General features: G+C 40.9%; 1 protein-coding gene across 6 annotated transcripts in view; it reads left to right on the plus strand.

The window, feature by feature from the left end:
• BRWD3 (bromodomain and WD repeat-containing protein) overlaps positions 1-15041 on the plus strand; it is a 385638-nt gene that overhangs the window by 149956 nt on the left and 220641 nt on the right. For all 6 annotated transcript variants that reach the window (XM_071688832.1, XM_071688831.1, XM_071688833.1 and 3 more), the window contains one exon: positions 6950-7296. In XM_071688832.1, the coding sequence (XP_071544933.1) occupies positions 6950-7296 (347 nt within the window). The remainder of the gene's footprint in view (positions 1-6949; positions 7297-15041) is intronic.

Consider the following 15041-nt stretch of genomic DNA (forward strand, 5'->3'; position numbering starts at 1 on the left):
GCGAGGTGGCGATGGGAATGAGTAAAGGCAGCCAGTGAATTGTGTGCATGGGTATATATGTATGTGTCTGTGTGTGTATATATATATGTGTACATATATATGACGTACTGTCAGTGGATTGAATCGGCATGTGAAGCGTCTGGGGTAAACCATGGAAAGCTGTGTAGGTATGTATATTTGCGTGTGTGGACGTGAATGTATATACATTGTGCATGGGGGTGGGTTGGACCATTTCTTTCGTCTGTTTCCTTGCGCTACCTCGCAAACGCGGGAGACAGCGACAAAGCAAAATAATAAATAAATATATATATATATATATATATATATATATATATATATATATATATATATATATATATATATATATATATATATATATTTTTTTTTTTTTTTGCTTTGTCGCTGTCTTCCGCGTTTGCGAGGTAGCGCAAGGAAACAGATGAAAGAAATGGCCCAACCCACCCCCATACACATGTATATACATACGTCCACACACGCAAATATACATACCTACACAGCTTTCCATGGTTTACCCCAGACGCTTCACATGCCTTGATTCAATCCACTGACAGCACGTCAACCCCGGTATACCACATCGCTCCAATTCACTCTATTCCTTGCCCTCCTTACACCCTCCTGCATGTTCAGGCCCCGATCACACAAAATCTTTTTCACTCCATCTTTCCACCTCCAATTTGGTCTCCCTCTTCTCCTCGTTCCCTCCACCTCCGACACATATATCCTCTCGGTCAATCTTTCCTCACTCATTCTCTCCATGTGACCAAACCATTTCAAAACACCCTCTTCTGCTCTCTCAACCACGCTCTTTTTATTTCCACACATCTCTCTTACCCTTACGTTACTTACTCGATCAAACCACCTCACACCACACATTGTCCTCAAACATCTCATTTCCAGCACATCCATCCTCCTGCGCACAACTCTATCCATAGTCCACGCCTCGCAACCATACAACATTGTTGGAACCACTATTCCTTCAAACATACCCATTTTTGCTTTCCGAGATAATGTTCTCGACTTCCACACATTCTTCAAGGCTCCCAGAATTTTCGCCCCCTCCCCCACCCTGTGACTCACTTCCGCTTCTATGGCCCCATTCGCTGCCAAATCCACTCCCAGATATCTAAGACACTTCACTTCCTCCAGTTTTTCTTCATTCAAACTTACCTCCCAATTGAATTGTCCCTCAACCGTACTGTACCTAATACCCTTTGTCTTATTCACATTTACTCTTAGCTTTCTTCTTTCACACACTTTACCAAACTCAGTCACCAGCTTCTGCAGTTTCTCACCCGAATCAGCCGCCAGCGCTGTATCATCGGTGAACTTAACAACTGACTCACTTCCCAAGCTCTCTCATCCACAACAGACTGCATACTTGCCCCTCTCTCCAAAACTCTTGAATTCACCTCCCTAACAACCCCATCCATAAACAAATTAAACAACCATGGAGACATCACACACCCCTACCGCAAACTGACATTCACTGAAAACCAATCACTTTCCTCTCTTCCCACTTGTATGCATGCCTTACATCCTTGATAAAAACTTTTCACTGCTTCTAACAACGTGCCTCCCACACCATATATTCTTAATACCTTCCACAGAGTTGATAGAGATGCTCTGTGGAAGGTATTAAGAATATATGGTGTGGGAGGCAAGTTGTTAGAAGCAGTGAAAAGTTTTTATCGAGGATGTAAGGCATGTGTACGTGTAGGAAGAGAGGAAAGTGATTGGTTCTCAGTGAATGTAGGTTTGCGGCAGGGATGTGTGATGTCTCCATGGTTGTTTAATTTGTTTATGGATTGGGTTGTTAGGGAGGTGAATGCAAGTGTTTTGGAAAGAGGGGAAAGTATGAAGTCTGTTGGGGATGAGAGAGCTTGGGAAGTGAGTCAGTTGTTGTTCGCTGATGATACAGCGCTGGTGGCTGATTCATGTGAGAAACTGCAGAAGCTGGTGACTGAGTTTGGTAAAGTGTGTGAAAGAAGAAAGTTAAGAGTAAATGTGAATAAGAGCAAGGTTATTAGGTACAGTAGGGTTGAGGGTCAATTCAATTGGGAGGTGAGTTTGAATGGAGAAAAACTGGAGGAAGTGAAGTGTTTTAGATATCTGGGAGTGGATCTGGCAGCGGATGGAACCATGGAAGCGGAAGTGGATCATAGGGTGGGGGAGGGGGCGAAAATTCTGGGAGCCTTGAAGAATGTGTGGAAGTCGAGAACATTATCTCGGAAAGCAAAAATGGGTATGTTTGAAGGAATAGTGGTTCCAGCAATGTTGTATGGTTGCGAGGCGTGGGCTATGGATAGAGTTGTGCGCAGGAGGATGGATGTGCTGAAAATGCGATGTTTGAGGACAATGTGTGGTGTGAGGTGGTTTGATCGTGTAAGTAACGTAAGGGTAAGAGAGATGTGTGGAAATAAAAAGAGCGTGGTTGAGAGAGCAGAAGAGGGTGTTTTGAAATGATTTGGGCACATGGAGAGAATGAGTGAGGAAAGATCGACCAAGAGGATATATGTGTCGGAGGTGGAGGGAACGAGGAGAAGAGGGAGACCAAATTGGAGGTGGAAAGATGGAGTGAAAAAGATTTTGTGTGATCGAGGCCTGAACATGCAGGAGGGTGAAAGGAGGGCAAGGAATAGAGTGAATTGGAGCGATGTGGTATACCGGGATTGACGTGCTGTCAGTGGATTGAAACGGGGCATGTGAAGTGTCTGGGGTAAACCATGGAAAGCTGTGTAGGTATGTATATTTGCGTGTGTGGACGTATGTATATACATGTGTATGGGGGTGGGTTGGGCCATTTCTTTCGTCTGTTTCCTTGCGCTACCTCGCAAATGCGGGAGACAGCGACAAAGCAAAAAAAAAAAAAAAAAAAAACCTTCCACAGAGCATCTCTATCAACTCTTATCATATGCCTTCTCCAGATCCATAAATGCTCCATAGAAATCCATTTGCATTTCTATGTATTTCTCACAAACATTCTTCTAAGCAAACATCTGATCCACACATCCTCTACCACTTCTGAAACCACACTGCTCTTCCCCAATCTGATGCTCTGTACCTGCCTTCACCCTTTCAATCAATACCCTCCCATATAATTTCCCAGGAATACTCAAACTTATACCACTGTAATTTGAACACTCACCTTTATCCCCTTTGCCTTTGTACAATGGCACTATGCATGCATTCCACCAATGATCAGGCACCTCACCATGAATCATACACACATTAGTTATCCTTACCAACCTGTCAACAACACAGTCACCCCATTTTTTTGGTAAATTCCACTGCAATACCATCCAAACCCGCTGCCTTGCCAGCTTTCATCTTCCGCAAAGCTTTTACTACCTCTTCTCTGTTTACCAAATCATTCTCCCTAACCCTCTCACTTCGCACACCACCTCAACCAAAACACCCTATATCAACATATACATACATATACATACTCATATGCAGATGTACATGCATACATATGTATTTTCATATTCATACTTGCTTGCCTTTATCTGTTTCTGTCACTACCCTGCCCCACAGGAAGGAGCTTTGCTACCAGTGCTTCAGCATGGTGACGCCAGGAAAACAGACAAAAAAAGGGTACATTCATTCACATTCAGTCTCTAGCTGTCATGTGTAATGCACTGAAACCACATCTCCCTATCCACATCCAGGCCCCTTAGATCTTTTCATGGTTTACCCCAGACACTTCATGTGCACTTCAGTAACCATTACGGCACAGATACCTCCCTTCTGTAGCAAACATAGCTGTAACTAAACATTGTAAAAGTTTAATGACTGTAAGCACTAAACAAGTGTCCCTCCCTGACCCAGTCTTAAACCCCTCTCCACCAGCCACACACCCTAAACTTGAATGAGTTTTACTGTTTTGTCAGTGCTCTGGCAGCAACCCATCTCTCCAGCATTAAAGGTTTCACTTCTTGTTCCAAAACCCCTTATGCTGTAGATGCAATATCTACAGCGAAGTTATTGAATTCTTACTTCTGAGTTGTTAAGTATCGTGCATTTGCTTTAGTAAGATAGATGCATGATATCACCATACTTCTTGACCTGTGGTCCTGCATGGTGGTTAGCTTGATGGGGTCTTTGGACTGGAAGATATGGTAAGGTATGCTCTTGTGATTCATGTTCTGACACTGGGACTTACGTTGCTTTGGACTTCAGACATTTTAGAATAAAGGTACATTGAATGACATAAAACACGGTGACTTGAGAGATATAAAAAAGATCATGCTTATGTGTAAAAGTATATGTATTTTCTTTTTATTGATAAAGTTTGTCACTATACTTTAAGATGTTTGTGTACTTAAGCATATTTCTAATGTGTCACTGCAAAATGCCATTTTAGTTTCATCTCATCAAATAGCAAAATACCCTTTTTATTTTTGCTACATCCCCATTATTTGCTGCGTCCATAGTAAATGTAGGCATTTCAGTAAGTCTGGATGTCCTTCAGTTGAAATGATTATTTGATCAGATGATTCATCGAGTGATATATAGAAAACCCAGTGATGCTGCATGTCCCCCACAGTAGCCCCATTCCACTCCAGCACCACTTCAGACTTTCATCAATATTGAGGCTATTAGATAGTCTCTGCATTACGTGTGATATCTCATCTTTTATTGAATCAGATAATGCAGACAGTGACTTAGATAATACTATTGCTCCTCCCTCTCCTCAGTAACCCTCAGTTCACTCCATCCCACTCCACCAGGTTACATTAGGGAAATGTTTTTTTTAGGAATGTAAGCTTCATGATATGGGTTTCAATAGTTTGTCTTGGGACAGGTTGTTCATGAAATGTAACTCAGTCATGTTGTATAATTTTGTTATTCATTCATATTACATATTAGCACAGTCATTCAAAGAGCTGACCAGGGTGTGCTGAAATAGTTTAAACATGTGGAGAGAATGAGTGAAGAAATAGTAACAGGATTTTTGTCAGAATGGAGGGACATGGAAGACAGAAAGATTGAGTGATAGAGGCTTTAGGGTACTGAAGTCTTGTTAACATTCAAAGGGGCAAAGGCATGCATAGAGAGGACTGAATTAGACCAGTGTGTTACATATGAAGAGATGTGTTATGTCTAGGTTTGTTCAGCCAAGCTAAACCATGGAGTAGCCTGTGGGGTTTGGCTGTGGATGGTAGGCACTGGTTTCAGTACATCGTACATGAGAGATTAAGAGTGGATGTGTGCAGATGAGGCCATTGTTGCTTTGTTCCTGATGCTAATCCAGTTAGGGTGAAGAAGTACAGATGCTCCTCAACTTACAATGGGGTTATGTTCTGATAAACCCATTGTAAGTTGAAAATATCATGTCGAAAATACATTTGATACTGTACTTCTAACCTACCAAATATCACAGCTTAGCATAGTCTACCTTAAACGTTCTCAGAACACTTACTTTAGCTTACAGGTGGACAAAATCATCTAACACAAAGCCTATGTTATAATAGTGTTGAATATCTCAAGTAATGTAGTAAATACTGGACTGAAAAAAAAAAATTATTGTATGGGTACTCATCATTAATGTATACAGCTGAAAGCACACTGGGCTTGAAGAATGTTTAAAGCATATAATACTAAAACTAATTGCTAGATGATGAGGATGTTACATCGACAGGGTCATCAGTTTCTCGGTCTCCTCTGATGAGGCTTGAGAATAGCTGGTGGAAGGCACTGAGGCATTACCACTTGTTCATGCGAATGTTGTGATTGACGTCCATTTCCTCTAACATCTGTAAGCCGTTGCTGATAGTAGCAAATGCCTCTTCCAGTTTCTTTGCTGTGAACTTTCTTGTTGCCTCAGGTATAACTTCATGCAGGGCAGTTATCTTTAATATTATCTCAAGAGTAATTGCTTTACTCCTCTTCTCAACAGAAGCAAGAGACACAGATGGGCATTTTGTAAACATGATGGGATTCAAAAACATAAAACACAAAGTCAGTAAAATGCTGGCAACACAGTACACTGTAGGGTAACAATTATTTACACTCATGATTGCATGGCTGACTGGAAGCTGTGGCTCACTGCCATTGAGCAGCGTCATGAGAGGGTATTGTACTGCATATCGCTAGCCTGGGAAAAGATCAAAATTTGAAATACGGTTTCTACTGAATGTGTATTCCTATTGTACCTTTGTAAAGTCGAAAGGTCATAAGTTGAACCACCAAAAGTCAGGAGCATCTGTAGTTAGGTATGAGAAAGAAATAGCCCCTTTCTGTAGTATTTCTTGTGCAAACCACATAGTGTCTGACACTAGTACTACCACAGACAACGTGTTATATGGCAGGAACACTGACAGGGATAAGGGGGTCTTGATTCTTGACTTGCAGAGGTTAGGTATCCTTCACTTTCCCAAACAATCACAATTTTACCATTTACCATTCAGTCATGTTGCAACTTCAGAGTGCCAGTGATGAAGATTAGTTTTGAGGTGGGTGGGACTTTCAAACAGGTGAGCTAAAGGGTTGTGTAGTCGTCTTGTCTCCTCACTTACCAGGTTGTGCTGGAATAAATTTGAAGGTTGGGAAGAACTTGTGTTAATGTTGTGGTTAATGAGCCTGTAATTGATAGCTGGTCTGTAGGTTAATGATGTAGGTAATATAGTTTCACTTGATTGGCCTGTTGTCATGTGCAGTCCAGTGCATTGTTAAAGCAAGATGTAATGCTACTGTATTGTACCTTCAGTTGAATCTTTCATAAGATCAGAAAAAGTCCTTATTTTGTGCCTGTGCTTTTTGTTTACATTGCTTGTTCTACAGAGTTTGATTATGAATTTCTATTGCCATTCATCCTCTTACATTCATTAACTTTCATATGTTTAGAGTGCCCTCCAAGCTTCTGATTTGATAGTGGTTAACACATGTTTGACATTTCCACACATGCTAGAAAAACTCAATGTTGCAGGTCGTGTTGGGGCTCGTAGAGTTGGTGATGTGGAAGGTGTACGTCAGTCCACAGGTAATTGGCAGCGAGACCCTAACATTAAATGGAACAGACGCATAATTGTCAAACAGCAGAAACCTTCATATATCAAATACTCAATAGAGACAAGGAAACTTCTGGGTGATTATGAACTTCAGCTTTATGAAGAAGAAAGTAAAAAGAAACCAGAACCAGTACGTTCTCCCCAGCAGCAGCATCATGAATCTGAGAAGAGAATGCGTAAGAAACAGAAAAAACAAACACATTCTTACTCAACACGATCAGTGAGAGAGTCGGGAAGAGGTCCTTATGAACATCAAGACTTTGAGGTTTGTGTGGAAATTAACTTTCTCTGTAGCTTCTTAGTACTTCCCTGAAAACACAGATTATGATAAGTTGTACAGAAAGACATGTTTAACTTTTACTTATGTACTGTATACCTTTTTTTTAAAGAAAATAGGTATTCAATCAAAAATTCCTTTGACTGAGAACCAACTGGTTGGATTTTGGTTTAAATGAGAATAAAGAATATGGAAAGAATATTTTATACAGGATATGAAGTTAAATCATGTATAGTATAGGCAAGTGTTATAGTTTACAGCAGTGGTTCTTAACCTTTCTCATCTAAGTGCCTCTTTTCATAGAAATTCAGATAAATTTTACATCAAAAATTACTTCTGATAAGCAGTTAATCATAAAGAATTTTTTTTTTTTTTTACCACAACCATGTAAGAGTAGAGTGAAAATCAGATGATTATACTTAGAAATGGTTCTGCACCAGTATTACTTCTATATGATATATGACATTTCACAAGATATATACAGCTACCGGATCAGTTCCAAAACTTTAAAGAATGACGACAAGATCATACTTAATCATTAAGAGTCGAGACATTGATGTTGATGACTGAAATTGGTGCCCCCCAAAATTGGCAGATTGAACCTTTTCCTCTTCCCCAAGGTGATTATCTCCATTTAATCACATTACTAATGAACTCCCATTTTAGACAAACTGAACTGAGTATAATAAATTCTTAAACATCCATATACTTGTACAGTATTTTGAGACAAAGTTTAAGCATAGGCCAACAGAGACACCTTTGACCATTTAGCTCTCATTCTAATGTATTGAAGTCAGGGGATGGAAATATGATACATATGTGTTTTGGAAACAATTGATGTTTCCTTAACGTTTTCATATTTCTAAGTCAAGCACACTGAAATTCTCTAAACACTCCCTGCCATTCCTCTAATGGTTACTGGCCCCCTCAGTTTTAGAATCAGCCACCAGAGAGAGAGAAGCACTATGGTTGGGAACCATTGGCTTAGAGTGTTGGTTGCCAAAGATTAGGGTCACAGGGATATCCCATCAGTTCTTGTTCATGCAATGACATGTGCATTGATGGATTTGATTGTTAGTGTTTATTCTGTTTATGTTTACATGGGATGGACTAAGTGCATAGTAGTAGTTGGTAGGCAGCCAACGACCAGAGAGGTGTTTACCAGTACCACCAGTCTAGGTATTGAGAAGGTTTATGATGGCTGTGTAATGAGCTAGCACTTCTGTGGTTGTCAGATTGCGCTTCTCTGACCCAGGTAGCTGTTTTTCTGCCTTGCCCACATATGGACTACTGGCATTCTGTCCACAAATGTCCAGTATCTCCTTGTCGCACATAACCCTTGACAACACTTAATCACACATCTCATTCTTCATAACTCTAGATATTCCTGCAGGGAGCACTATGCTCAAACCCTGCCTTTTGGCCAAAATGGTAGGAACAGTAGGTAGAAATAGTAGGTACAGACATTTAGGCAGGAGCATTAGGTATAAACACTTGATAGAAGCAGTGGTTAAGAACATACATTAAACTGGAGCATTAGGTAGAAGTAGTCAGTAGGAACATTAAGTAGAAGCCTATGCAAATACTGTACTAGAGTTGTCCTCTGCCAGTGGTCAGTTTAGGATGAGGTACTAAAGGCAAAGAAGTGGCACTGGATTTCACTAGTTATGGAGACTGTATTGTTGTGGCCACCTTCTTGAGGGAGTTCCTGGAGGAAACTGGCATCATAGAGATATAGAAAGATAGATAGATAGATATATACTAAAGGCTTCAGAGATATGAATAGATAAGTAGGATCAACTGAATACAGGCATACAAAATTTGTAGAAATTAGTTTTGCAGAAGTGGGATTCCCAACCCCAAAGGCTGGCAGAGAGGAGGGATGCATAACAACCATTCAAACAACAGATTTCTCATATATGAAGTTTGATGATTAAAGCACTCCCTTTTTGAGTAAGAAAACCAGCAATTTTATGAGTTCATCTTTTGCTTATATGTATGTAAATTTTTATAATTTTTTTGACATTCATATATTTTAATAGTTAGTAAGCAGCCAACGACCGGGGAGGTATATTACCATTAATACCCACCCGGGTATCAGGAGGGTTTGTGATGGTTGCGTAGTGAGCCAGCACTTCGGGGTTGTGAAGTTGTTAGTGAAAAAGAAGAGAGAGGTGCCTCATTTGGACGATTTTTGCAGGGAAGTAGTGTGAATGACTGGGAGATGTATAAAAGAAAGGAACAGGAGGTCAAAAGAAAGATGCAAGAGATGGAAAAGAGGGCAAATGAGAGTTGGGGTGAGAGAGTATCATTAAATTTTGGTGAGAATAAAAAGATGTTTTGGAAGGAGGTAAATAAAGTGTGTAAGACAAGAAAACAAATGGGAACATCAGTGAAGGGGCAAATGGGGGGGTAATAACAAGTAGTGGTGAAGTGAGGTGATGGAGTTAGTATTTTGAAGGTTTGTTGAATTTGTTTGATAATAGAGTGGCAGATATAGGGTGTTTTGGTTGAGGTGGTGTGCGAAGTGAGAGGGTCAGGGAGGTTGGTTTGGTAAACAGAGAAGAGGTAGTTAAAGCTTTGTGGAAGATTAAGCTGGCAAGGCGGTGGGTTTGGATAGTATTGCAGTGGAATTTATTAAAAAAGGGTGTGACTATGTTGTTGACTGGTTGGTAAGGATATTCAATGTATATATGGTTCATGGTGAGGTGCCTGGGGATTGGCTGAATGCATGCATAGTGCCATTGTATAAAGGCAAAAGGGATAAGGATAAATGTTCAAGTTGCAGAGATATAAGTTTGTTGAGTATTCATGGGAAATTATATGGGAGGGTATTGATTGAAAGGGTAAAGGCATGTACAGAGCATCTGATTGGGGAAAAGCAGTGTGGTTTCAGAAGTGGTAGAGGATGTGAGGATCAGGTGTTTGCTTTGAAGAATGTATGTGAGAAATACTTAGAAAAGCAAATGGATTTGTATGTAGCATTTATGGATCTGGAGAAAGCATATGATAGAGTGGATGGAGATGCTTTGCGGAAGGTTTTAAGAATATATGGTGTGGGTTGTAAGTTGCTGGATGCAGTGAAAAGTTTTTACCAAGGATTTAAGGCATGTGTGAATGTAGGAAGGGAGGAAAGTGATTGGTTCTCATTGAATGTCGGTTTGCGGCAGGGGTGCATGATGTCTTTGTGGCTGTTTAATTTGTTTATGGATGGGGTTGTTAGGGAGGTGAATGCAAGAGTTTTGGAGAGAGGGGCAAGTATGCTATCTGTTGTGAACGAGAAGGCTTGGAAAGTGAGTCAGTTGTTGTTCGCTGATGATACATTGCTTGTGGCTGTTTCCGGTGAGAAACTGCTGAAGTTGGTGACTGAGTTTGGTAAAGTGTGTGAAAGAAGAAAGCTGAGACTAAGTGTGAATAAGAGCAAGGTTGTTGTATTCAGTAGGGTTGAGGGACAAATTAATTGGGAGGTAAGTTTGAATGGAGAAAAACTGGAGGAAGTGAAGTGTTTTAGATATCTGGGAGTGGGTTTGGCAGTGAATGGAGCCATGGAAGTGAGTCACAGGGTGGGGGAGGGCGTAGGTTCTGGAAGCGTTAAAGAATGCGTGGAAGGCTAGAACGTTATCTTGGAGCAAAAACGGGTATGTTTGAAGAAAGAATACTCGGCTGGACCCCCCTCCCCCTTGTATTTATACTTCTGAAATGGGAAACAGAAGAAGGAGTCATGCAGGGAGTGCTCATCCTTCTCAGAGGCTAAGATTGGGGTGTCTAAATGTGTGAGGATGTAACCAAGATGAGGAAAAAAGGAAAGATAGGTAGCATGTTTGAGGAAAGAACCTAGATGTTTTGACTCTGAGGGAAACGAAGTTCAAGGGTAAAGGCAAAGAGTAGTTTGGGAATGTCTGGAGTAAAGTCAAGGGTTGATGAGAGGACAACAGCAAAGGAAGGAGTAGCAGTACTTCTGAAGCTGGAGTTGTAGGAGTATGTGATAGATTGTAGTAAAGTAAACTCTAGGTTGATATGGGTGGATGGAGAGAGATGGGTGATTATTGGTGCCTATGCACCTAGTCATGAGAAGAAAGATCATGAGAGGTACGTGTTTTGGGAGCAGCTGAATGAGTGTGTTAGCAGCATTGATGCACAAGACTGGGTTATAGTGATGGATGATTTGAAACTAAAGGTGAGTAATGTGGCAGTTAAAGGTATAATTGGTGTACATGGGTAGCTCAGTGTTCTAAGTGGAAATGGTGAAGAACTTGTGGATGTGTGTGCTGAAAAAGGACTGGTGATTGGGAATACCTGGTTTAAATAGAGATATACATAAGTATACATATGTGAGTAGGAGAGATGGCCAGGGGACGTTATTGGATTATGTATTAATTGATAGGCATTTAAAAGAGAGACTTTTGTATGTTAATGTGCTGAGAAGGGCAACTGGAGGGATGTCTGATCACTGTCTTGTGGAGGCAGAGGTGAAGATTTGTAGAGGCTTTCAGAAAAGAAGAGAGAATGCTGGGAGAAGAGAGTGGTGAAAGTCAGCTTAGAAAAAAGACTTGTGTGAGGAAGTACCGATAGAGGTGAGTGCAGAATGGCAAAATGTGAGAGCAAATGATGCAAGGGGAGTGGGGAGGAATGGGAATATTTAGGGAAGTGTTAATGGCTTGTGCAAAAGATGCATGTGGCATGAGAAAGGTGGGAGATGGGCTGGTTAGAAAGGGTGGTGAGGGTTGGATGAAGAAGTAAGATTATTAGTGAAAGAGAAGAGAGAGGCATTTAGATGATTTCTGCAGGGAAGTAGGTGGGAGATGCATAAAAGAAAGTGCCAGGAGGTCAAGAGGAAGGTGCAAGAAGTGAAAAAGAGGGCAAATGAGTGTTGGGGTGAGAGAGTATCATTAAATTTTAGGGAGAAAAAAAAGATTTTTTTGGAAGGAGGTGGGCAGATTAGAAAGGGTGGTGAGTGATGGGATGAAGAAGTAAGATTGATAGTGAAAGAGAAGAGAGAGGAGTTTGGACGATTTTTGCAGGGAAGTAGGTGGGAGATGCATAAAAGAAAGTGCCAGGAGGTCAAGAGAAAGGTGCAAAAGGTGAAAAAGAGGGCAAATGAGTGTTGGGGTGAGAGAGCATCATTAAGTTTTAGGGAGAAAAAAAAAGATGTTTTGGAAGGAGGTAAATAACGTGCGTAAGACAAAAAAAAATGGGAACATCAGTGAACGGTGCAAATTGGGAGGTAATAAAAAGTAGTGATGAAGTGAGAATGAGATGGAGTGAGTATTTTGATGGTTTGCTGAATATGTTTGATGATAGAGTGGCAGATATAAGGTGTTTTTTTCAGGATGGTGTGCAAAGTTAGAGGGTCAGGGAGATTGGTTTGATAAACAGAGAAGAGGTAGTGAAACCATTTTGGAAGATGAAAGCCAGCAAGGCGGCAGGTTTGGATGGTATTGCAGTGGAATTTTTTTTAAAAAAGGGGGTGACTGTGTTGTTGATTGGTTGGTAAGGATATTCAATGTATATATGGACCATAAAGTGAAGAGCCTGAGGCTTGGCGTAAAGCATGCATAGTGCCATTGTACAAAAGCAAAGGAGATTATGTGACTGTTCAAAGTACAGTGGCATAAGTCTATTGAATATTCTTGGGAAATTGTATGGGTGGGTGTTGAGTTAGAGGGTAAAGGCATGTACAGAGCATCAGATTCGGAAAGGGCAGTGCGTTTTCAGAAGTGGTAGAGGATGTGTGGATCAGTTGTTTGCATTGAAGAATGTATGTGAGAAATATTTAGAAAAGCAGATGGATTTGTACATAGCATTTATAGATCTAGAGAAGGCATATGATAGGTTTGATAGAGATACTTTTTGGAAGGTTTTAAGGAGTATATGGTGTGGTAGGTAAGTTGCTTGAAGCAGTGAAAAGTTTTTACCAAGGATGTAAGGCATGTGTATGAGTAGGAAGAGAGGAGAGTGATTGGCTCCCAGTGAATGATGGTTTGCGGCAGGGGTGTATGATGTCTCCATGGTTGTTTAATTTGTTAATAGAGTAGTGGTTGGGAAGGTGAATGCAAGAGTTTTGGAAAGAGGGGCAAGTATTCAGCTTGTTGAGGATGAGAGGGCTTGGGAAGTAAGTTAGTTGTTGTTTGCAGATGATACAGCACTGGTGGCTGACTTGGGTGAGAAACTATAGAAGTTGGTGACTGAATTTGGTAAAGTGTGTGAAAGAAGAAAGTTGAAAGTAAATGTGAATAAGAGCAAGGTTATTAGGTTCAGTAGGGTTGAGGGGCAAGTTAATTGGGAGGTAAGTTTGAATGGAGAGAAGCTGGAGGAAGTGAAGTGTTTTAGATATCTGGAGGTAGACTTAGCAGTGAATGCAACCATGGAAGAGGAAGTTAGTCACAGGGTAGGGGAGGGGGCGAAGGTTCTGGGAGCATTAAAGAATGTGTGGAAGGCAAGAACGTTACCTCAGAGAGCAAAAATGGGTATGTTTGAAGGAATAGTGATTCCAACAGTGTTATATGGTTGCTGCGAGGCGTGGGCTATAGATAAGGTTGTGCAGAGGACATCATGTGGTGTGAGGTGGTTTGATCAAGTAAGTAATGAAAGGGTAAGAGATATATGTGGTAATGAAAAGAGTGTGGTTGAGAGAGCAGAAGAGGGTGTGTTGTGAAATTGTTTGGGCACATAGAGAGAATGAGTGAGGAAAGATTGACAAAGAGGATATATGTGTCAGAGGTGGAGGGAACAAGAAGTGGAGACCAAATTAGAGGTGGAAGGATGGAGTGAAAAAGATTTTGAGCAATTGGGGCCTGAAGATACAGGAGGGTAAAAGGCATGCAAGGAATAGAGTGAATTGGAACTATGTAGTATACTGGGTCGACATGCTGTCAGTGAATTGAATTAGGGCATGTGAAGCATTTGCGGTGAACCGTGGAAATGTGTGTGGAGCCTAAATGTGGAAAGGGAGCTGTGGTTTTGGTGCTTTACACATGACAGATAGACTGAGTGTGAATGAATGTTCCTTTTTTTTGTCTTTTCCTAGCACTACCTTGTTGGGGTGGGGGTATTTCATGTTTGGTGGGGTGGTGATGGGAATGGATGAAGGCAGCAAGTATGAATATGTACATGTGTATTTATGTAATTATCTGTGTATGTATATTTTTATTTTTCCAAAAAAGGAACAGAGAAGGGGACCCAGAGAGGATATTCCCTTTAAGTCTCAGTCCTCTGTTCTTAACGCTACCTTGCTGAGCAGGAAATGGTGAAGATTTGTAGAGGTTTTCAGAAAAGAAGAGAGAAGGTGTGGGTGAAGAGAGTAGTGAGAGTAAGTGAGCTTGGAAAGGAGACTTGTGTGAGGAAGTACCAGGAGAGATTGAGTGCAGAATGGAAAAAGGTGAGAGCAAATGACGTAAGGGGAGTGGAGGAGGAATGGGATGTATTTAGGGAAGCAGTGATGGCTTGTGCAAAAGATGCCTGTGGCATGGGAAAGGTAGGAGGTGGGCACATTAGAAAGGATAATGAGTGGTGGGAAGAAGAAGTAAGATTGTTAGTGAAAGAGAAGAGAGAGGCATTGGAACAATTTTTGCAGGGAAATGGTGCAAATGACTGGGAGATGTATAAAAGAAAGAGGCAGAAGGTCAAGAAAAAGGTACAAGAGGTGAAAAAGAGGGCAAGTGAGAGTTGAGGTGAGAGTATCATTGAATTTTAAAAATAAAAAGATGTTTTGGAAGGAGGTAAATAAAGTGCTT

Source organism: Panulirus ornatus, chromosome 46 (genome assembly GCF_036320965.1).
Source record: "Panulirus ornatus isolate Po-2019 chromosome 46, ASM3632096v1, whole genome shotgun sequence".
Classification (NCBI taxonomy): domain Eukaryota; kingdom Metazoa; phylum Arthropoda; class Malacostraca; order Decapoda; family Palinuridae; genus Panulirus; species Panulirus ornatus.